This window comes from Engystomops pustulosus, chromosome 4 (assembly GCF_040894005.1).
Source record: "Engystomops pustulosus chromosome 4, aEngPut4.maternal, whole genome shotgun sequence".
NCBI classification, from domain to species: Eukaryota; Metazoa; Chordata; class Amphibia; order Anura; family Leptodactylidae; genus Engystomops; species Engystomops pustulosus.
The window spans coordinates 87,475,403-87,499,812 of NC_092414.1; the positions used below are offsets into that span (position 1 = coordinate 87,475,403).

General features: G+C 42.3%; 3 protein-coding genes across 4 annotated transcripts in view; 1 reads left to right on the forward strand and 2 right to left on the reverse strand.

Annotated features, from left to right (window-relative positions):
- XPOT (exportin for tRNA) overlaps positions 1–863 on the reverse strand; it is a 32,503-nt gene extending 31,640 nt beyond the window's left edge. Inside the window, exon 1 of the mRNA XM_072146619.1 lies at positions 639–863. The gene's annotated coding sequence lies outside the window, so the exon portion shown is untranslated. The remainder of the gene's footprint in view (positions 1–638) is intronic.
- A 3,293-nt stretch (positions 864–4,156) lies between these two features.
- On the reverse strand, positions 4,157–14,097 carry TMBIM4 (transmembrane BAX inhibitor motif containing 4). Of its 2 annotated transcripts, none has more exons than XM_072146621.1 (7): positions 13,987–14,097; positions 13,325–13,433; positions 12,156–12,261; positions 9,787–9,820; positions 9,587–9,704; positions 8,233–8,278; positions 4,157–5,341 (listed from the first exon to the last, which is right to left on the reverse strand). In XM_072146621.1, the coding sequence occupies exons 1-7, from the start codon at positions 14,069–14,071 to the stop codon at positions 5,135–5,137; spliced, it is 705 nt and encodes a 234-aa protein (XP_072002722.1). In that variant the 5' UTR covers positions 14,072–14,097; the 3' UTR covers positions 4,157–5,134. The 2 variants fall into 2 exon arrangements, with proteins under 2 accessions (XP_072002722.1, XP_072002721.1); XM_072146620.1 differs by lacking the exon at positions 13,987–14,097 and adding an exon at positions 13,719–13,941.
- Positions 14,038–24,410, forward strand: LLPH (LLP homolog, long-term synaptic facilitation factor). The gene is made up of 3 exons (XM_072146622.1): positions 14,038–14,194; positions 20,524–20,742; positions 24,051–24,410. The coding sequence occupies exons 2-3, from the start codon at positions 20,535–20,537 to the stop codon at positions 24,212–24,214; spliced, it is 372 nt and encodes a 123-aa protein (XP_072002723.1). The 5' UTR covers positions 14,038–14,194; positions 20,524–20,534; the 3' UTR covers positions 24,215–24,410.

Here is a 24,410-nt window from a genome sequence, read left to right on the forward strand (position 1 = left end):
CTTCCTATTCTATATGCCTTTAACCTGTATAATAACAGTATAAAGCCAGCTAGGACACACTGATACATCACATGATGCAAGAGTCTGTAAGTGACCAGCATAGGAATCATGTGATGACCGGCTACTAAATAAGTTATACACTGGGCAGAGTATCAAAGTATACAGACAGAGGGGGTATATATATCTCATACACACACCAGGCACAGTATACAGACAGAAGGTGATCTGGATCCAGACAGACATGGCACACACTGATGCAAGAGTCTGTAAGTGGCCAGAACATTGACAGGTGATGACTGGGCAGGGAGAGGAGCAGATAAGTTATACGGCCGGGCAGTGTACACTGCAGGGAGTATATACAGTATACAGCTGATGCATGTAGCACACAGCAGGTAGAGGCAGGACACGTGTGCTCTGGAGTGAGGACCATGACAGGGAACATGTGGTCGCGCGGTACACTGACACGTTGCTGGCTGCTGTGTGTGACACGTCGCCCGGGGCTTCAGCACCTCACAGCGGAGCCCACCAGGGCAGAGTGCGGTGTAAATTCTCCACTACGAGGCCGCCTGGTAGGAAACCACATGGCGCAGAGATGCTGAACCTGTTGAGCCCTTTCTAACCAGCCCGTCACTCCTCACCTTCTCCGCCGATTACTGCTCCATACGGCGGCTCCACCTCCCAGCCGCCGTTCCGCCACACCGGCAAGTCGTACGTGATCTCCGCGGCACCGCCTATGACGTCAGAGCGTCGGTTGATCAGTACGCCTGCACAGAGGAAACGCTCTAGCTAACTCCAACACGTTCAGCTAGTCGGCGCGCTCCAGGGGCGTGTCATGATGACGTACACACGTCCGCGACACCAACACCACTCAATAGGTATCGTAGACAGCGAGCGGCAAGTGCCACAGTGACATCTATAGGTGACGAGCGGCTAGTGCACCTGTGTACGCGATCTCAGCTCGTCCTGGAATCGAGTGTCTGCAACTGTATAAGTGTATCTATAGTATCCGTACACGTTTTGGATTACGCACAATTGCACAAAATTTGTTTTGGAAAATCTGCAGCATAATACAATACCCTTACAGGATTCAGCCCGTTTTCGTTTTTTCACGTTTCTGTTTTCTACTCCCCTCATTCCAAAAGTGACTTTTTTTATTTTGCCTTTAACAGAGATGTGTGAGAAGTGGGGGCACAGAGTGATCAGTTGAGGTGTGAGTGGTATATATGATATATATGGTTGCACAGTGTGCTCAGTTGAGGTGTGAGGGGTATATATGATATATATGGGGGCTTTGTGTGATGAGTTGAGGTGTGAGGGGTATATATGATATATGTAGGGGCACAGAGTGATAAGTTGAGGTGTGAGTGGTATATATGATATATATGGTTGCACAGTGTGCTCAGATGAGGTGTGAGGGGTATATATGATATATATGGGGGCTTTGTGTGATGAGTTGAGGTGTGAGGGGTATATATGATATATGTAGGGGCACAGAGTGATAAGTTGAGGTGTGAGGGGTATATATGATATATGTGGTTGCACAGTGTGCTCAGTTGAGGGTGAGGGGTATATATGATATATATGGGTGCACTGTGTGATCAGTTGAGGTGTGAGGGGTATATATGATGTAAGTGGGGGCACAGTGTGGTCAATTGTAGTGTGAGGGATATATATGATTTATGTGGTGGATACACTGTGAAGTATACTGGAGTATAAACCGACCCGAGTATAAGCCGAGACCCCTAATTTTAACACTAACTGAAAAAAACCTATTGACTCTAGTATAAGCCGATGGTGGGAAATGCATCGGTCACAGCCTCTCGAACATATGACCTGCCAGCCCCCCAGTAGTATACAGCCAGCCCCTGTAGTATATAGCCAGCCCCTGTAGTATATAGCCTGCCAGCCCCCTGTAGTATATAGCCTGCCCTTAAAAAAATAAACTGAGTACTCACCATTCCGACGGCAAGGGCAGCTACTCTTTCATCTTCATGTTCGTGGCAGGACCGCGGCAGCTCCCTCTGCAGCGCATCTTCTTTCTTTCTTCCTGCCAGCTGTAGGTCGGCGACACCTCCGTGCGCATGGCCTGGCCGTTGCACTCTGTGATGTCATTCATTATGTAATGGTCATAGGGGGAGAGGTGTTACTCTCAAGTCTTCCCCATCCCTCCTGTCACTGCAGACTACACACCAAGTTAGCAGGAGAGGAAGGGGAGATGAATGTGTTTACACCAGAAAACTGGAGTAATTTGCATCTGAAATGTTGTTAGCCACATTTACTAATGGTTTTAGACCAACTTTAGGCGGTTTTCTGACTCCTGTTAAAAAGGGGCATGTCCTCTGTAAAAGGGGGAGTTTCTGCGCCAGAAATAACCTGTGCCAGAAAATTCAATATTGTGGCGCAGTAAACTAGAACAACTAATAGGAGATGCAAAGTAGGACTCTCCAGTCTTATACTGCAAAAGATTAATCATCCAACACAATGATAAATCTGGTGCAGCAGAGAACTGTTTTGTTCTACTTCGCACTGGTCTAAAGACCGAAACATTAAGAAATCTCCCCCAAAATCTCTACTTGGGAAGCCCCTAGGCCAGAAGCATCACTTACTGACCTCTGCCATATTCAAATACAGCCTGCAGCCCATGTACACCAAGTGTGAGCTGGTGGGCTCTTCCTCCTCTCTATCACTAAGTGCAGAGAGCAGGAGGATTGTGTATATGTGCAAACGCTGAGCCAGCAGCACCATCTTCATATGATCACAGATCATATATAGCTAGCAGGGGTACTCATGGTCTGGAAGCCAGCCCTGCTAGGCCGTGGCCAAAGACCCAGTTGGGTTCACAACTGCTTGGCCATGGCCAAAGACCCAGAATTATTGCGAAGGCAGAGGAGTAAAGAAAAGATAACTTCTGCAGGTGAACAGGGAAAGGTGAGCATATGTGAGCATACATATTTTTTGTATTTTTAAGAGAAAAAATTAAAGGAGGGGGGTTGGGGGTAATAGAGGGGGCATTATAGGTGGGATGATCCAGAAAAAGGGGAATCAATTGGAGTGGGGGCTAGAAAAGGTGGGGCTCTATATGTAGTGGGCTAAAGAAAAGGGGACATTATTAGTGGGTGGCTACAGAAAATCGGGCATTAGGAGTGGGCTCAAAAAAGGACTCATAATAAATCTGGAGGGTGATAGGAAGTCTATAGAAGAGGGATACCCAACATAATTTTTAATTTGTGTCCAAGGGGGAGGCGGCAATCAGTAATTGAAGATATACAAGGAGCGAGGGTAGTGAAGTCAGGACAGGACATAAAGAATAGACAGTAAGAAAGGAGATACCAAATCACATCATAGGGAGTGTGACAGGGCTGACCTCAGTGAAGAAACTTTCATTACAGACAACTACACAGCAGTAAACCAGTCTAGGGTATTCGACTAGGTGGCTTTGATTACATAAAACATTTTAAATGTAGGTGATTTCCACTATGACATTATGTGGATTCTACATTGTAAACCCACCCCTAGACACACCCCTTATCAAAGCCCCACGTCACTATAACTTGATTTGAAAACTCCAAGCCGAGTGGGGACAAGCCTCTGTCATTAAAATGTCAGGTGCATGTGCAGAATTTTCAACTCCAGTTATAGTGTTGAAGAGCTGGTGGTTAAAATAAGGGGTGTGCGGAGGGGCAGGACTACAATGAAGAACGGCCGTGAGGAGGCGGGGAGGAGCTTGACTGGATCCAGGAGCTTTCTGGCCTCATCTACTCGATCTGAAAAGAATCAGATAAGGGAATGTCTTTTTTTTTGAGCCGAAGCAGCAATGCAGAGAAGCCCTAATGGCATCATTACGTTTTGATCACAGTCATCTATAAGGTACAGTTCAGGGTTTACTAAGGGATTTAATGATGCCCTTTAAGGTTAAGTTGCACATAAAAGATGCTCCTTTTTGGTTGATAGAGATAACGTTTTCACGCAGCAGTGACTGGGAAGAAGTGCTCCTACAAGTCATTTCACTGATTGTTGGCCCTTATGGCAAATAGAAATGTGTATTTGAAAGACACATTTACAGTTAACTTATCAAGTACAATAAAACTGTTCTGCTTTTCCCCATCACCACCCCATTTTTTATTTAAATTTACCCAAGTAAAACAGAGACATGTGCAAAGATCCTTAAAAAACAACTTTATTTTCACAGAAGACTTACTGTTGCATTCATTATCCAATAGATGTGTCAGAAGAAATGAAATAACATGCAACAATCAAAATCTCATTAGACTCCCTTATTTTGTATAGAAATAAATACATATTTTATTCTAGATCAAGCTTTCAAATACAGACTGAAAATTAATTAATAAATCAAATCAATTAAGAAATCACATTTTCAAAAAGTAAATGTAAAGTAGGAAAGCAAAACAATACTTTATATTGTAGAACTGTATACATGTATCAGAAGGATTTCTTTATAAGCACATACTGTGAACATTGTAAGTCTAATAAATCTTAGGGGGTGAAAAAAAAAAAAAAAGAACCGGATTTTCAGGATTAAAAAGGGTGGTCTAACCAGAAAGCTCTTTTTTATAGGCTGGGAATGCATTAAAAATAGTAATTACTTTTCTAATATCATACTACGCCCATTCTGAGGCTTCCCAGATTCCCTGCCAGTCAACCAATAAAGAACACGGGAAGCACTGGAAAGAGAGTAAGATGGGGATTAAGAAGCATTTATTTTATATCTGCACATGTTTAGAAAGAGTTTCTAATGGTATAATACAGCCTTTTTTCATTTGGATTAATGGGGCTGCTCCCTATACAAGACGTATCCCCTACTTGTAGTAGTCCTGAGTCTCTCACTGCATTCTGAAATATCCATAGATGGCTAAGCACTGTACTCAGATACTAATCCCTTAAAGGACATCTACCATCAGGATGAAAGACAGTATGCAAATGAGCATGAGGGGCTCTAGGCTCCATTAACATCTATAGAGCCTAGAGCCCCTCAGGTTCATTTGCATACAGTCCTTCATCCTAGTGGTATTTGCACTTTAATAATACATAATAGTTATAGAACCGATGTGCAAAGTAATAAGACTGGTAAAAATGAACCCACAGATGGACATTTATTACACAAGAACACTGCAGCTCATTTCTTGTTGAGAGCCTCTAGTAGGCGAAGCAGATGCAAGAAAAGATTTATCATATCAAGATAGAGGTTGATGGCAGCCAAGATGTGCTCTTCTGGGGACAGTTTGTGCATCAGCAGATGTGTATCATAGATGATAAACCCGCAGAAGAGCAGGGCTCCTCCAGCAGCCATGGCGAGTTCAAAGGTCTCACTGTAAAAGAAAAACTGGGAAAAGAAAATGCAGAGATCTTAATACCATCATTGCTGCAGATATATAGTTATTGGTTGCCAATTTCCATCACAAATATTTCGGCACATACACAGGAATTTCGGCATTTTTATGTCTGCTGAAAAATGTAATGGTAAGTTTGTTTAAAACTTGACAACTCCAATGGGAGTTAATGTAATTAATGGACCACAACATCTCCCAAGATCATCAAGGGCTCTTTCACACTTGCATGATTCATGTCTGTATGCCATCAGTGACTTTCACTGCTAGCAGACTGACTCAGGGCTCATTCAGGCATTTTTCATGTCTGTATGCAATCTGTAATTTTTTTTGTGCATACCGACCCATTGTTTCTTATGTCTCTATTCTCTGACTTGTGGTCTGTGTGAAAAAAAAATAAAAATTGCAGTATGCACTATTTTTTCACATGCGGATCACAGATAGGAATAGAAGTTAATGGGTCTGCAAAAAATTAATAGCACGCTGATGACATTTGTGTCGGGTCCTTTATTTTTTAATCAGGTGATGCTGAGAAACCAGGTATTTTGCTGTCTAATTTTTATGTCCATACGGACAAAGAAATCCTGGGTGGGGATACGTTACAGTCTACATTTGGACTGTATACGTATGTGGATTTTTTTTGCAGACATGACATTTGTTGATTTCAAAAATGCTTTTGTTGTGCATCTTAATAATTCCACAGCTTTTTCTTTAACATTATCTGGCTTCCTGCCAGGGGTGTGTGTTGTGTCCTGAGGCTCAAACGAGAATTGCAGCGAGGAGGGAGCAGGGGAGGGAAGGGACGGCAACTTGTACCATATGGACTGCTGGCAGGGAGCCAGGTAATGTGCACGACAAATACATTTTTTAAATCAACATGCTAGAGGCTACTGGAACCCGTCATCATGTAAAAATGACCTTCCGGATGACAGGGCAGGTTCCCTTTAATTAAAAAACAAAAAAAACTGTAATACACTTTTATTTGGTTATAATAAACATTTCTAAAATACTTTTATTGTAATTTTTTTATATACAATATATTTAATACCCTATAATGAATAAATGGTCACTCAGGCGCACAGCACATTATCCCTTACATCTCTCATTACTCTCTGCAATACAAACAAGCCTATACCTGTATGACATCACATGATCCAATTTAACTTTTTCCTAGATCCCAAACTGCAATGTGCCTTGTTCTCACTCCCTCATATTTAGCTTAGGCATAGGAAAAGCTCCCGACACATATCCATAGGCGCTCATTTAACCAAAAAGTGCTCTTTTGGCATCCATCACGTTGGTATATTTTGGCTTATGTCATAAAATCCTTCTAATATCTCTCAGGAAGACTCAAATCTCATATGAAGGGAGAATATAAAGTTTATATTATATAGGATATATATGCTAGGAGGGATACGGTTTCCTACTCTGCTTCATACAGAGTTAGGGACTAGTGGATATAGGCGACAGAAAAAAGGTAAAGGCTATGCAATCCTTTGAGCAAGATTTAAAGGGAACCTACCACCACAAATCTACCTATAAAGGTAGATTGGGTGGTAGGTGGATCAATGGGACGTGAGGATAGCCCTTTTAAGGGCTAATCCTCACGTCCCTGCACTTTTTTAATAACTTTTATTAGGTATTTATTCAAATTTACTTATGCGGCTACTGGGGCGTGGAGTAGCCGCATATGAGATTACACGAGGCGGCTACTCCACGCCCCGGTAGCCTTTTTACCCCTCCTACTCACCCATCTTCGGCGCGCAGCTCCGCGTAGCTGCGCGCCCCCTCGTCCGGCGATCCTGCCGTCTGCGCATGCGCAGAAGAGCAGGCCCGCGCCTGCGCGGTCACTACTCCGAAACAGGCGCGGGCCTGCTCTTCTGCGCATGCGCAGACGGCAGGATCGCCGGACGAGGGCGCGCAGGTACGCGGAGCTGCGCGCCGAAGATGGGTGAGTAGGAGGGGTAAAGTGGCTACCGGGGCGTGGAGTAGCCGCCTCGTGTAATCTCATATGCGGCTACTCCACGCCCCAGTAGCCGCATAAGTAAATTTGAATAAATATCTAATAAAAGTTATTAAAAAAGTGCAGGGACGTGAGGATTAGCCCTTAAAAGGGCTATCCTCACGTCCCATTGATCCACCTACCACCCAATCTACCTTTATAGGTAGATTTGTGGTGGTAGGTGCCCTTTAAGAGAAGTGAGAGCAGAACTGTTCTAGTAGTCCATGGCAGCCAATCCGCTTTCATTTTCCTACAACTGTTTAGTCAATTACAGCCATGTTCTGATTGGATGCCATGTGAAACCAGAAAAGTTCTGCTTTCAGATACATGTCCCACTATATATAGATCTCTACTAGTTTGTTTGTGGATAGGGCTCCCTTATGGTGGCATCTGGGTGATATACAGAAGACATATGTCAGTTTTTGCAGTTGCAAGAACTAGGCCAAAAAATGCATACGGGCATGTGGACAAGCCCTTAGAAAGCTGAATTAAGTGACTGCGTATCATTAGAAAAGTTATTAGCCTCTCCTTTTCTATAAGCTGTGAGCAAGGAAGGGAAAACCAATGTAAAAACACTGCAAAGAAGAAAGCAAGAAGAAGGGGATGAAAAAAAACAGGACAAATAAACAAATATCACAAGGTTTACCATCATGATCAGCACTATTGATTTATGCAAACTTGCTCAAAAGTTTAGTTACACATTAAAGCTAAGATTTTCATCTTTAGCTAGATGCCAAAACACAGGATTTGGCCATGTGATGTGAACAAGTCACACAAGAAGGAAGATAGATAAATAGATAGATAATCTGGGTTCAGTGGCGAAAAGGCAAGCAATTGATTTCTATTAAGACTAGTGATCTTATGCTAATGACTAAAGCTACTTACCCGTAGAAATCCAGCAATAATCAAGATCCACAAACCAGCAAAAAGCCTGCAATAACAAATTACATACAAATTCTTCTGGTTAGTTGCATACATTTTACCTCTCTTCACAATTGTAAAGAATTGTTGCATACAAAATAATAACAGCTGCTGTTCTGCTGCTTATCTTTGAAGTGCCATTTACAGGCACTGTAAAGCCGCATTTACACGAACGTAGGGCATATGTCCGTTACGATGGAGAGGAGGACAGTCGACCCCTCCCCTCTCCATATAAATGCACGGCTTTCCTTCTTCCATGTACAGAGCGGTACAGTGTCACATCAGTGAGGCCATTGCAGTGTATGGGACGACGACGACATATGTACGTCTGCAAGCTCCACCATAGGGTCGTGTGAATGCGGCCTAACATTATTTAATGGTTATATAGTTCAATTTCTATTTGGGTAAAAAAGAAATAATATAACTAGATTAGGGCTCATTCAGACAGGCGTGTCTGCTGTGCATCTGCAAAATCACTGACGTGTTATGTCTGTATACAGTCCATATTGTTAATGGATTCATATGTTTCCATTTTTTTGTCATCTGTTTTTTCTTTTGCTGATCCACCGACTTCTATTGAAGTCCATGGTCCGCAAATGAGAAAAATATAGTGCATGAAGAAATTTTTTTCTCAATCTGCACATCCTTGAAAAAAAAAAAGACATGTGAACAGACCCATAGAAAAACAACATAGACAAATCAACTGAAGTGGCTAAATGAAGGACATAATGCAGTTGACTATTTTCTGTTATCCATCACCTTAAAGAAGACCTGTCACCAGAATTTTAACCCTCACACCAGGAACACCTGCTGGTAAAGGGTTAATAGTCATCCCCATATCACCTAAAATTATCTGCCATATATGCAAATGAGTATAGAAGTGCTATATTCTAAATATAGGCAGTCCCTGGGTTACGTACAAGATAGGTTTACTGTGCCTGTTCTGGATGACAGGTTCCCTTTAAACCTCTAAGACCACATTCACACGTATTATGTCGTATATATATATATATCCCCCATGGGCTGGCAATGGGTGCACGTGCGGCACCATACCATTCCGTACCCGGGAGAAAGCTACGACATGTCCTATCTTTCCCCGGAATACGGCGCCGTGGGGTGAGCAGCGCTGGATTGGCAGAAAACACCTTTTAGTCCATTACATTTTAGCTTAGCACACAACAGTGGGCTTCTGTACACAATTAGACTTGAACCTGCTAAGCAAGCGTCTCCTCGGGCGCTTAGATAACCATTTTAATTTACAAACACTAAAAATATTTTGCTAGGTGTGTATTTCAGGAACGTAAGAAAACAAACATACCCAGCTCCGAACTTGCTAAAGTCTCTCTTTGACTGCAGTGTGAATGCAGTAAGACCAAGAAAAACAGCGGTCGTCAGTATAAAGGCCTGAAGAACTACAGCCACATCATAAAATGTCACTAGAGATAAAATAAGAAAAAAAATAAGTGAAGATATAACTACAATTGGCTACTGCCAATGTTAGAAAGAAATTCTACCTACCTGCAATACCAACTGTTATGGCTTCCAAGAAGGTCTGCAAAGAAAAATATCAAACTATAAGTATAAGCAATGTCTCCAGATTTCCCATCAGATACTTGCACGTGGCTACAATCTCATCTTGCTAACGTGTGTGTTAACAGTTACAAACGCAAATGTTACCAGCTGTTTATTTAGGCAAATCTCATTTCAGCCGTTGCAATGCATTGTGAAACACATGCGTTAAATACCATGTGTGACTGCACCCCAAGGCCGGCGGCACACCAGGCGTTTTTTAACCCGTTTTTGGGCCATTTTTAAGCAGTCTGTAAAAAATGCATCAGTTTTTGACCCGTTTTAATTAAGATAATTGGTAAAACCGGTCAAAAAACGGATGTGTTTTTAAAAAAACGGACTGCTTAAAAACGGCCCAAAAATGGGTTCAAAACGCCACGTGTGCCGCCAGCCTTAGGGTGCGTCCACACGTTCAGTTTTTTAGATGCAGTTTTTGATGCCCAAATCTTGAACGGAGTAAAAGTAGAAGTAGGAGCAGCACCTTTCAATTATTTGTTTCAACCTATTATCATCCATACCTGCTTTTGGCATCTTAAAACTGAACATGTGGACGCACCCTCAGGGGTGGCATTTTTGGATGCGGCAAAACGTGTGTCGAAAGACGTGCATTTTTAAATGTAACAATATGTTTGGCTACTCTGGATGCTTCCAGGAGTAGCAAAAATCATTGTAACATTTAAAAACGCATGCGTTCTGATGCATCCGAAACACCATGTGCGAAAGCACCCTTTGGTGGTCAAGGAGAAAAAATAAATAAATAAAATCAGATAAAAAATAAATAAATAATCAGGTCTGACACATGGCACCTGTGCTGATCAGAAGTTTGATGCAAAAGGGGAGCCCCTTAACCCCTTATCTCCGCACCTGTTTTCTATGTTATTGCCCAGGCTATTTTACAGGTTTTTTTTCCTCATGCCTTTTACCTATTTTTTTTTGTTTTTAAATGACCTTCACTTGCATAATGAAATCCCTTTGGGGAAAAAAATTCACAATCCTTTTAAAAGAGCTTTAGCTTTTGAATCTTTTTCTCAATGTGGCTGTAGGAGGGCTTATTTTTTGCAGAGAGACCTGTGGTTTTTATTGTTCAAATTTGAGGTTCATAAAGATTGTTGATCATGTTTAACCAATTTTAATATAAAATTTTTTATTACAAATATTGTTTTCCTTTTTCTATAACCCCTTAAAGGAATCCTAACATCTCTGATCTATCTATTAAGGTAGATCTGTTGGCAGGTTCCTCTCATGAATGCAATTTGAGCCCTTTTTAGGGCTAATCCTTCAGTGCCTGACAAGTTTGCATATTAGGACAATAAAAAATGTACAAATTGCTGAAAGAGGCTACGGGGTGTGGAGTAGCCAGAGCTGAAGCTACACAGTGCTACACGGTGCAGCTACCCCAGTAGCCTCTTTCGATCAAGGGAAAGGGGAGTGATTTAAACTTTTAGGTTTTAATTTTTTTTTTTTTTACTTTTTTTAAACAGTTATTTTTCTATTTCTTAGACACTTTAGGGTACATTAACCCTAGATGGTCTGATTTTTCCTACCCTATAGTACAATACTGCTGTATTGCAGGGTATGGCATTTTAGCACAGTATTCTTTACAGTGAGCCATTGTCTCATTGTAACAAATCTGCAGAAACCAGACAGCCTTGGGTCTGGCTGTCATGGCAAACGATCGGATCCAAAATGGTGTCAGCGGTTTTTAAGTGCTTTGAGGCATCTGAGGGGTTGATACCTGCGATTGCGGGTATTTGCTGCTATATGCAGCACTCCCCACACCTCTGCGCTGTACATGTACGTGCATGCTTTGGCCACGAGTTAGCTGTACAAACAGCCCTCCCATTGATTTCTAGTGAAGATGTTCACGGCGCGGAGCTGAATTTTTATACAGACTTATTCACACATTCTGACTGTATTACAGCATTGGTCTTAATATATAACTTAACTTTGATGCGCATTTTACATTTTAGCCAGTAGGATTAGATAACTTAGTCGGTTTTGGTTTTTCTGTGATTGCGCTCGGCAATCTCAGTCATCTCCAGAGAGATAAATGGAGCAGAGCGGACATGCGCAGCCATCTGCCCCCCTCATCTCGGGGAGCGACAGAGGTACCACGGACCCCCAGGAGTATATGAAAAGCAAATACAGGAGTATATGAAATTATTTCTCTCCAGACAGGCCTTAAATAGAATTAATATGGAATTATATATGAAAGGATATATTAACAATCCGCAACAACATTCTAATGGCAAAAAAACTACAAGCTGAAATGCCACATTATACATAAGACTTTATATACAATGATAAAACAAGCTTACAAATCCAAACAGCAGGTACAGGTTCACAGGATGCTGATGTCGATAAATTGTCAGGGCGATGATCGTACCCAAGGATCCAAGGGCAGAGATCAGAAGCAAACTAGGGCTGGAAAACACCAGAAAACAGTGTGAGAAATCTGGCTAGTACTGCAGATGTTTGGTAGAAGATTTAAAGTCATGTCCAATTATCTATGCCTTAAATTCACATTCACTTTTTAATAACCACATCCCAACCCTTGATACAAATCATATGTCTACAGTAAATAATACATGGAGTTTTGGTGTCAACCACTCGTGCTGTGACACCACAGTGTGCATTACACAACCACTCGTGCTGTGACACCACAGTGTGCATTACCTGACCGCATGCACCCCCCCAGCCACGCGCCGTGACGCCGCCACGTGCGTCGCACAGCCCAGCTGAAGTGAATGTGTGCTGCACTTTATGTACATGTTCAGGAGTGAAGCTCCTTTACTATAGATTAGAGCAGAGGTGGCGAACCTATGGCAGGCGTGCCAGAGGGGGCACTCAGAGCCCTCTCAATGGGCACCCACACCATCACAGAGTTCGCCAGACAGCCCTCAAGGCCTCTTGCAGTCCCAGGCAGTCCAGGACCCTAGAAGGAAGCTAAGCTATTAATCCAAACTTCTTCTTCTTCTTCTTTACTGGTGTCCTTGGGTGCCCATACAATTTAAACCTGTGAAAGCGCAGGGAGTAATAAATTACTGCTTAAATTGTCGCATTGGCACTTTGCGAAAAATACATGGGTTTTGCTTGTAGTTTGGGCACTCAGTGTGTAAAAGGTTTACCACCGCCGGATTAGAGGAAGAAGGCATTGAGAAGGAATGGTCACATTTATCTCAAGCACTGCTAGAGGGACCAGAAAAACAGGACTGTGGAGTCAGATTTGGTGACAATTCCGATAGAGCTGGAGTTCAAGAAATTGAGAAGTTGAAGGTTTGGCTTACTGACTCCACAGCCCCAATTACCCCATTTGCTGTGACACCACTGTGTGCATTAACCCGTTGCTGTGACACCACTGTGTGCATATAATTGTTGAGTATTGAGAAGATAAAAGTTACTACTATTGGCAGTCATTGTAGGATTGAGATAAAAGCAGTATCGTGTACAACAACAGTACAATCTAGGACTTCTGTACAAAACCCACCTTTCATGGACATATGCCCGGATAGCTTCAAAGTAAAGGAAGATTCCAGCTGTGATGGTGGTCAGAAGAACTTGTACTGTCAATATAGTGTAGACCTTCCGGAGAAAAGCTGTGCCATGAAAACACAGGAGAAAGTTATTGTTGGAGAAATAATAACATCTTTATATGGTGAAGCAGTATGAGACATGGCCATTGCCATAACATAGGGCTGTGGTTACCACTTGTCATTACTATAGAAGTCTATGGAAATGGTTATGCTGGATGACGCACAGGAATTTGCCTGTAATCAGACAGTGCGATAATGACCACGTTCATCTACACATACATTCTATATACTATACATATAAAGGTGCTGAGCATAGAAGACAGCTGTCTGGAAGCAGTAACCTCCTACCCATACGGATGTGGACACTGGCCGAAGCCACGTTGGTGCCGTAGTTGAAGTCATCCTCGATGGAGGACCGGGGGTAGCGATCCTCAGTCGCCATTATCACCACCGTCTATGACACTACCACATCCGTGTGACACTTCCTTGTCACTATTAGCAATGAGAGGGAGGTGTTGTGTGATGAGGTAACAGCTTGTGACCATCTATACTCCTCCTTCATCCTGTAACAGGAGCTAGACACGTTGCCAGTGACTAGAAAATAAAAGTGTCTCACGTCTACTGTGATTGTAGCGCTCAGCCTTAGCAAAGCGATAGAGTGAAGTGTCTCCAGAAAAATGGCGGCACTCCACAAGAGACATACGTAGCAGTTTGGCCTCTAGTGTCCAGTGTTTACGCAACTTTCCCTAGTGTAGAGCACATCCGGGGTAGTTCACTCTGCAGCGTGGGACCTGAGTGTCGTGCTGAAGCGCCGTGGGAGAGAAGTGAGCAGTCTCTTATATTATAACTACCACCTAGTTTTGGTATACGAGGAATGGGTTAATGGGAGAGGATTCTGGGGGTCACTTCTATCCTGTTTCTGTAACTTTGTACCTCAATATTTGTATTTACAGGGTTATCTGGGGGCAACTTCTATCCTGTTTCTGTAACTTTAAACCTCAGTATTTGTATTTACAGGAAGACTGGTTTCTATCCATATGTGTATTAGTCTCTCAGACGTCCTGATTCCTCACACTGATGGAAGTAATGGGTAGCTGAGGCCTGAACCAAGACTAAAGAGATTGTCATACAGGGGGCTCCGGGGGTAGGTGGGGGGCTTTTGCTTTCTTAAGAAAAGCACTTCCCTCCTGACCATGTTAAGGCTCACTTATATATTGCTGATCTGCAATACTGGCACCAACTCTGTGATTTTGAGTCTTCTGTCCTAAAATCTGCTGGATGGAAAGATCCTGGTCCAATCCCAGGGGCATAAAACTGTAGAAAGGTCCAGCGGCAACAGGCTGATTTAGTTTCAAGTGTTTTCTTGGATTATCTAAAGAAAATTGTCAATAAGTCTATGTCCTACTGTTCAGTTGTGTGGATATAAGATGCCTGATTGAGGGTGTTAGAAATGCCATTCTCATTAAATCTCCCCTGTATCGTTATTTTGCACTGTTACTTAATTTTGGCCAAATGTAGTCACTACCTTTTCCATTCTTTACTTTCCGCATTACACAAGATGCATTTAAAAACAAACAAAAAAAAAAAAAGGCTCCGTTCATGTAATTTTCATGCTGCTGTACATATAAGGGGATTGCATACATAAGAAGAGAATAAGTGGAAGCTTTCGCAACACCCTCGCCGATGCAAGGCAGAGAGGTGGTTGCGAATACGCCCCACCATGTAGCTTGCAGCCTGTGTAAGGTCTGATCAACCCCACAGCAGGTCACTACATAATAACTACATGACACAGATGAGCACTGCAGGGGTAGAACCTGCCTGGTAAGGCAGGAGTTAATTGTTTTCTGTGATGTAATTACAGCAACCAATCACAGGTGTTACACTTTGTTTCTGTGAGCTGAGATGTAATTGGAGGAGTAGCCACTACCTGACCAGTGGGAGTAACAAAACCCCTTGTCAGGAAACTTCTAGAAGTCAGTCTTAGGCTAGAGCTGACACAGCTCAGTTCAGCTAAGCAAGTCTGTGCAGCCAGCACACCAGACCAGAGCAGGTGAGCCCAGCTCCCTGTCTGAGGAGTGGAGCTAATAGCTATTTAGTGAGAGGAAAGGGGTATCATCCTACCTTCAAGGGTGATACCTGAAGCAATCCAGGACAAGCTGAAGCATCCTACTAGGACACCGCTATCTCCCAGCCTGCCCTTTGCATCCAGGCTGATGATCCATCCTGTGGCTCCCTCCAACTACATCTCCAGCATTCCACCATTCTGTTAAGGCACGTTGCTACTGTTCCTGTCGGTTCCAATAAAGAACTGTAAGTTATTTTTGTTCAACGTCTGCCTCCGTCTGGTCCCTGCTACTACGGCTGTCATCAGAAAAGGCTAGGCCCCGGTGGGGGATGTTGCACTTTGATACAAAACTTTGTTGAACTGGAAGGAGGACTCGCCTGTGAGAGTCAACACAGGGCAAGTTGAACTTTCCGGTGAGGAAGCCTCTGAGGCTTAAAGGGGTTTTCCCACAAAAGAAAATTCTAAAATTTCAATCCCCTATTGATGTTAACACATCAAAGATCATTTTTAACCCTTTACTTCACGATTTTACTCAGTTTTATTTCTGTTATAGCTCCTATCATTCCCTTAGGTGGTCAGTACAAAATCCCAGGGTGTGGGCGGAGACTCTCAAAGCAGACACTTCATGATCCATCTTGTTCTGTGGGGTGAAAATGTGGTTACATTATCAGGGTACAGGTGTATGTACACTTTCACCTGGCTTCTGTACTAACACACTGACATAGTAAGAGGGATTATGATGCCTACTATACACAGTTATGACAGAGAGGCTGGCAGACGTTTACACTGTCAGCTCTTCTACATATCTGTTCTCACAGATATGTGCCTGCCATCCCCTCCCCCAGATCACTTATCTGCTGGTAGTTTGCAGCTTCTCTGTGCCCGCAATGTGTTTGCTGGCAGCAAGTGAGTGTCTGTGAGCTCTTTGCTGTACTGCAGGGAGCAGAAACGGAAATCTCAGCAGCACGGTGTCACACAGGAATGGCGTCTCTAAGTCAGCAGTTACAGGGTCGTGTCTAGGGGCAAATGAAATTGTGTACAGCAGGACTGAGAGATGAGGGACAGCACAGGGTTATTACTGTTCATATGAGGTGTTCAGATGCAGTTTCTGATGTCCAAACTATGATTGGAGTGAAAAAGAGTAGCACCATTAAAGGGGTTGTCCGAGTTCTTTAAAAAAAGCTAAAAGTGGCCGGGACAGGGCTGCTTAAAAAAAATAAAGATGTACTTACCTCCCGGTGCCCTCCCGTATCCAGCGCTGCTGTCGCTCCGGTCCGGGCGCCATGTAAACAAACATGGTCGCCGGAGTAGCGCTGGACTCAGTTCCGGCCGGACCCGACAACCTTCCGGCCCCCATACACAATGCTGTGTATAGGGACGGATAGGCGTACCCGGCCACGGCCGGCCGGAAGCTGAATCCAGCGCTGCTCCGGCGGCCATGTTTGTTTACATGGCGCCCGGAGCGACAGCAGCGCTGGATACGGGAGGGCACCGGGAGCTAAGTACATCTTTATTTTTTTAAAGCAGCCCTGTCCCGGCCACTTTTAGCGTTTTTTTAAAGAACTCGGACAACCCCTTTAAGTGATATGTTTTTCCACCCATTACGATCCACACCTGCTTTTGGCTTTGATAACTCTATCTGAAAAAGTGATCGTATCCTAAAACTCATGGGGCACATGTGTCATTTGTTTTCCTTTGCAAATGTTTTAACCAGTTCGCGACCGCCCGCCGTGTATTCACGGCGGTGGTCGGGTTGCGCTGCATGGAGAGGGCTCACGGGCTATTGCAGCAAAGGCTCACCGGTAACACCCGCGATCGGTGCAAAGGTGCCGGCAGCCTCAAAAAGATAGCGCCGCATGGGTCCGTCTCCATGGTAGCCTAGTCTTCCGAAGACCCGAGGCTATTTCGTTTTAACCCCTTCATTACAATGTGCTGATAGCACATTGTAATGAATGAGGAGGAAAATCCCCATATACTGCCATACTGTAGTATGGCAGTATATGATTGGATCGATCAGACAACCTAGGGTTAAAGTACCCTAGGGAGTCTGAAAAATAGTAAAAATAAAAAAAAGTTTAAAAAAAAAATTATAATAAAAAACTAAAATTTCAAATCGCCCCCCTTTCCCTAGAACTGACATAAATATAAATAAACAGTAAAAATCATAAACACCTCAGGTATCGACGCGTCCGAAAATGTCCGATCTATCAAAATATAACGGTTTTTCAATGCGTTTAACCCCGTAACGGAAAATGGCGCCCAAAGTCGAAAATAGCACTTTTTTGCCATTTTGAAAAATATAAAAAAATCGATAAAAAGTGATCAAAAGGTCGTACAGTCCTAAAAATGATATCATTGAAAATATCAAATTTCTCAAAAAATGACACCACCCACAGCTCCGTACACCAAAGTATAAAAAAGTTATTAGCGCCAGAAGTTGGCAAAATCAAAAAAAATATTTTTTGTATAGGAGGTTTTAATTTTTGTAAATGTATGAAAACATTATAAAAACGATACAAATTTGGTATCGCCTTAATCGTACCGACCCAAAGAATAAAGTAGACTTGTCATTTGGAGCGCTCAGTGAAAGACGTAATATCCAAGCCCACAATGGCGCAAATGCATTTTTTCACCATTTTCACTGCATTTGGATTTTTTTTCCTGCTTCCGAGTACATGGCATGGAATATTTAATACCATCACTATGAAGTGCAATTTGTTACGCAGAAAACAAGCTGTCACAGAGCTCTTTACGTGTAAAAATAAAAAAGTTATAGATTTTTGAAGGTGGGGGAGTGAAAAATGGACATGAAAAACCAGGAAAGGGCCCTTAACCGGTTAAAGTTGTCTGAAGGCAGGATACTTTACCAGTCTTATACATCTTTTTAAATTTTCCGGTGATATGTTTTTTTTTCCCCACTTTTTCTCTTAAGGTTTTTTTTTAGCAACTTTTTAGGTGCTTGCGTGGAACCAAGCATGGAGTCAGTTGTACTGTGTTTTGCACCTAAAAAGTTGCTAAACATTGCAAACCGGCTTACTTCTAAAGATCCTGGAATATTCCCAAAAATGCACCTAAAAAGTCCCAAAAACTCAACCAACAAAAAGAAGAGAATAAAACCATCAAACTAAAGATGCATGTCCTCTATGGAGTTGCTAAATCATTAGGCAATGTAACCCTTCGGCACTTCAAAGAATTTGGGCTAATTGACTCTCATGTGACCCGACCTGATACATGGTGGCTTCTAGTGATTTTACCGGCTGTGTTTAGCCAAAGCCGCTGACACTGAAGTGCAGAGCTGCAGAAGTCCAAGAAAAGTTTTTTGTTTCAAAGCTTAAAGGAAACCTACCACTTGGAATGGCAGGGGTAAGCTGTAAGTACCGGGCACCAGCTCAGGGACAGCTGGTGCCGGTACTTACTTTTGTTAGTGTTATAAACCGCGGTATTGCGGTTTTAACACTTTTTAAACTTTAGAGCAGAAGGGGCTTCGGCGCTGCGCGCGACCGTGCGCGCGCAACATCTCTGCTATTTCCTATGGAGGCGCAGGCACGATCGTGCGCACGCAGCGCCGAAGCGTCTTCTGCTCTAAAGTTTAAAAAGTGTTAAAACCGCGGTTTATAACACTAACGAAAGTAAGTACCGGCACCAGCTCACCCTGAGCTGGTGCTCGGTACTTACAGCTTACCCCTGCCATTCTAAGTGGTAGGTTTCCTTTAAAACTGCTTGTTCAGGCATGTATAATTTAGCGGTTCTTGCTGTCATCTGGGAAAATCATGCTTCATAGATCCTGTAATATCCAGCAGAGGGAGTAATGATGTGGAAAATATGGCACTACATGGAATCCTGATCTGAAAGTTTTGAACCTTTTAGAAGCATCACAATGAGAGCTAATTTTGTGCACCATGACGTACAGATCCTTCATGTTGCAACATCATTAGTGTGTGGTAATACCAATTACAGACCCCTCTTTATTACAAGTGTGAAATAAGAAGCAGACTGCTTCAATATTTTTCCACTATTAAAGGGTTGTCCCAATTAGGATGTTATCTACAATCCACATGATGGGGGTTAACTTCCTATTCGCTAAGGGTCAGACAGCTGGGACCCCCAACGATCTTGAGAGCAGGGCCCCCCCCCCCCCCCCCCCCACAATTAGAATGGGGATCTTGAATGGAATGGCAGGGCGTAATTGTATCCCTGTTCTCCTAATTTCTGGGCCATCCAGTTTTCGTGATCGTCCAAGCTGTTGGAACCTCACTCATAAAGTAGTTATCCCCTATCCTGTTGATTGGGGATAACTTCCTAAGATGAGACAACCCCTTTAACGGAATGTGTAATGGAACTTTCTAAAAGCAGGTGTAAACTTGTAACAAGAAGATCTGTTCTGCATTGGTGAACCACTTAGTAGAGGGTGCCGATGTGTTGCCATGGAAGTCAGATCTAGTGGAGGCCTCCAGTCATGCCAACATTAACCCTATATTGGTATCCGAAGGCAGCAACCATTTTTCTTATATTGCTTTTAAATCTTTTTTAATGTAACACAAATACCAAAAACCTCCCCTAGTTATCTCCACGTTCATAAAGCCCAAAAGTCTAAAGGAAATCCATTATTTAAACCACTTTGTGAGTGCAGTAAAATCCCTATCAAGTTGCATAAAAATGCAGTTCCCTTCTTTCTAAAAACTTTAGGTCATTTCGCATCCTCTCCACAAAGAGTAAATATAATTTAATCAATACATTTAGGTACCCCAAATGGAAACGATCAGTAGCAGTGCAGAAAATAAGCTCTTAACCAGCGATATACATGGGAAAACTAAGTATTTAGAACTAGATTGTGTTCTGCAGGTCACTTAAGGTTACAATTACCTTCCTGTTAGGGTTTTTAAAATGCTTGCAAGAAAATCTTGAAATTGGTCAGTCTCTATACAGGATAAGACGAGGCTTCTACCCCTCCACTCAGCAGTGTATTGTGAGGGGCTTTGATGCCCAAGGCTCAGGCCGATGCTGCACATATAGTTTATCTTTTTTACACTATTCATTACATAATCTTCAGTGTTCATACAGTAACCAATTGTTTCCTATTATTACCAGCACCGATTAAAATGGCTAAAAGTCTTAGAAGTAAATGGAAGAGGAAGATGCGGGCCGAGAAGAGGAAGAAAAATGCACCCAAAGAACTTGCTCGCTTAAAAAATGTTTTGGCAAAGGCAAATGCTGATGTGTTGATGGAAGATGTGAAAGAAATTGCGACTGTTGTGACGGCTGATAAAGTGAAGGAGAAGGCTACTGTAGAAGTGGAAGCTGCAGAAGGTGAGCGCTTTTTATGTTCAATTTGCATCTTGTATTTTACTCCCTTTGGATGCATTAATGCAAATATATTAAACAAAATAGCCATTATCTAGGATGTTTATTTTGTTTATATCCTACCCATAATAGGGCACATTCACACGCTCCATAGGAAACAGCGGCACACAGCCGCACACTTGCCGAAAGATAGAGCATGCTCTATGTTTTTGCGGTGTGCGGCACGGATTGGTGCCACACATTTGTGGCACCATACCGCCGCCATTGGCGTCTATGGGAACATATATGCTGCTTTAAATTTGCGGCCGTATGTACGTCCCCATGAACGGCCGTGTAAATGAGCCCTAATAGTTTTGCCGTGGTAATAATTGTCCCCCACACATACAGTTTCAAACAAAATTCTAAAGGTTTTTCCCTAGAACCGATATAAAAATAAACAGTAAACACGTTGGGTATCGCCGAGTTCCAAAATGTCAGATAAGTTATACCTGGCATTTAACCTCGTAATGGAAAATTGTGCCCAAATGTCCGAAACTCCACTATCTTGCCGTTTTGCAAGGTATAAATTTTATAAAGAGATGTTGTACCAAGTTTCAATGTTATGGATAGGGGATGACAATCTGATTGATAGCGGTGATCACCCAAGATTACAAGAACAGGTTGAGTGTGTGCTCCATTCTCTATCTAAGGGATTGCTGCTAGGTGCTGACACTCCAATGGCTCATTATGTGAGAAAGGGATCCCTGTTCTTGTGGGAATCTGTTCCCATGCCCTCTGGGGCTGGATCCTGTACCTACCTTTTACTAATGACCTATCATGTATTTTCAGTTTTACTTGTGAACTAAAGGTATGTGTTGTGGGGGTTAAAAACTGAAAGTATAGAAAAGAGTATTGGCAGAGTCATAAAATTATTTATTATGGTCTGGATCCTCTGGTGTGCTCAGCCTTTAAAGATATCTCTGTAAAACATTTCCTTTTCACAAAGGAATTTTTAGTTTTGAAATGAATCCACATGATTGTCTGCAGGGCGGGAGGTGGTGGGAGATCCTGGCACACTCACTATTGTGTCTATTTGAAGACTTTTGTTTTTGTGGTATCAGTTTTCATCTCCCTAGAAGACAGATTTACAATCCAGTGTGGGTCCTGGGCATGCTGTGTGCGCTGCCCCTCTGGAGAATTTCAGCTGACATTTTCTGGGCATGGTACACGGTTGTAAATTGCAAAACAAACACTGTAACATATTTAGTTGTGTCTCTTTTAGTTAGTGATGTACTGCATGGCAACGTTTATGGATCTTTTATGAAGGAAGTAAAGAGAAAACGGTCTGCTTTTTGCCACAAAAGACCAGATGTTTTGAATACAATGTAAAGTTTTTATATAATGGATCGTTGGGGGTCTGACCCTGTGCCCCTTTCAAATGAGCTCTTTGAAGGGGCCCAAAAATTGTACCTCTTTATTTAGCCTGTTTTAACTAACAGCGTGGCCTTCGTATAGTAGCAGCTGTGAAGGGTAGTGCAAGTGGATGGGCTGAAGCTTCAATACTGTGTCCTGCTGCCACTCCAAGTGGTTCCCATGCAAGTAGATGGAATGAGATAAACAATGGCTAGGAAGTAGCATGTTTGGGTTCGGTCTATGGTTGAGGTCACTACTTATAGTGTAGTGTATATGTGAAGGTGTGATCCCCCTGTCTATGATCTGTATGCAGGGAAATATTATTTTATTAGCCACACATTGGTGGTTCATTGTGACCTGTCTGGTGACAATTATCCAGTTTATGCTTCAATCGCCCCTCGTAATTTTTGATAAAAGTAAATAATTTGGTTAATCTTTCATATTAACAAGTAGATCTTCATTGAGGTTAACACGTCTAAAGCAGGTATTCTCAGATCTCTAAAATGTAACCTTTATTGGTATGTATTAAAATCAATATTTTACTAGTTTTTTTATTTTTTTCACTTTTCCACTTTTTTATTTTTCTACTTAAAGAGCTGTGTGATGGTTTATTTTTTTGTGTTTCGAATTGCACTTCATAGTGATGGTATTTAATATTCCGTGCCTTGTACTGGGAAGCTGGAAAAAAATTCCAAATGCAGTGAAAATGGTGAAAAAGCGCATTTGCAACATTTTCTTGTGGGTTTGGATTTTGCGGCTTTCACTGAGGGCCCCAAATAACGTGTCGTCTTTATTCTTTGGGTTGGTGCGATCACAAGGATACCAAATTTGTATAGTAGGGTTGTGTAGTGAGGCTGTCATGGCAACCGATTGCCCCACAGCCCCTTGATGACGTCACGGTGAGTGAGCTTCACCAAGATAGTGGTTTTGAAGCCGCCGGCAGCAATTAACGGGTTTACACCCACGATCGGTGCTAGCAATATGCAGCAAACACTTACTGGCAATGGAGCTCAACCCGTTCACCAGCAGCCGACGTGTGACTAGTATGTCATGTGTCGGTAAGGGGTTAATGCTGCTAGCACCAATTGTGGGTGTTGGTGGTAAGTGTTTGCTGCAGTATGAGGGCTGAGCCCTCTTCAATCACCTACTGCCGGCACGTGATGTACTACTACATCACGCAGCAGTAAGGGGTTAAGATGGCCATCAGAAATTAGATGGGTATCATATCACTAGACTGGTAATTAAGATGGTGAATAACTGTCATTATTATCTATTGAAAAAGTAGGGAATATTGTTCTTTTGTTTGTGAATCTAACTAATATTGGTATGTATTAGAATAGATAATATAAAGGTTACGTTTTAGCGTTCCAACCATTTCAGTCAGTCTATATATGAGTAGGACATGTACGTTTTTACGAATTTGATTCAGTTCACTAGTTTAAATGTAAGTATTCTCTCAACTCCTCTGATCTCTTAACCACTCCTCCAACATCATGCTTTATTTAATTTGGGGTAGATTGTGACAGCCATAGAATTCTGCACCGGCCTTAGGTATGTATGTAATGCAGAAATATACTCGTAACTGGAATATTTCCATGAAACCCCTGTTTCCTAACCACAGAACAGATGATAACTTCATGGGACCACAGGTGATGGTGGGCAGGGGTTGTCACAAACAACTCCTGTAATATTTGTTCAAGGCCCACATGAAGTATACCAGTAAGATTTTCACTTCTCGTAACAACCGAACGAGGAGCAGTAAACTTTATCACGTGTATTTGTAAGAATCTTTAAGATGAGATCAAGCTGAATGTAGGTCTAATAGAGTTTAGTATAATTGATTCTTTTTCTTTGTAGGTGGTGATGTATACATTGTTTGGGTTTTTTTTTTTTTGTTAAATATTGTTTACTCTTCTCCTTAGGTGACACCATGAAAATGGAAACTGATGTAAAACGAAACAAGAAGAGTCTCCTAAATGAGCATGGACAGTACCCTGTATGGATGCACCAGAGGCATTGCAAGAAGCTGAAGTCTAAACGGGGGAAAAAGGGAAAAGCAAAAGCTCCAAAGGGCTTGGCATGGTAGAATCGCTTTGGAGTGCTTGTGTATATAGTATTGGTGAGGAGGCATCAGCAGTCGTGAAACTGAAATCAAGAAATGTTTAAATTTGTCAAAAGCCCCTTCACATTCTATTGATGTGATATGATGTGTAGAGATGATATGTTTGTATGGAAGAGTAAAATAAAACAAAGGAACTTTGTATTTACCTTTTAAAGAGAAA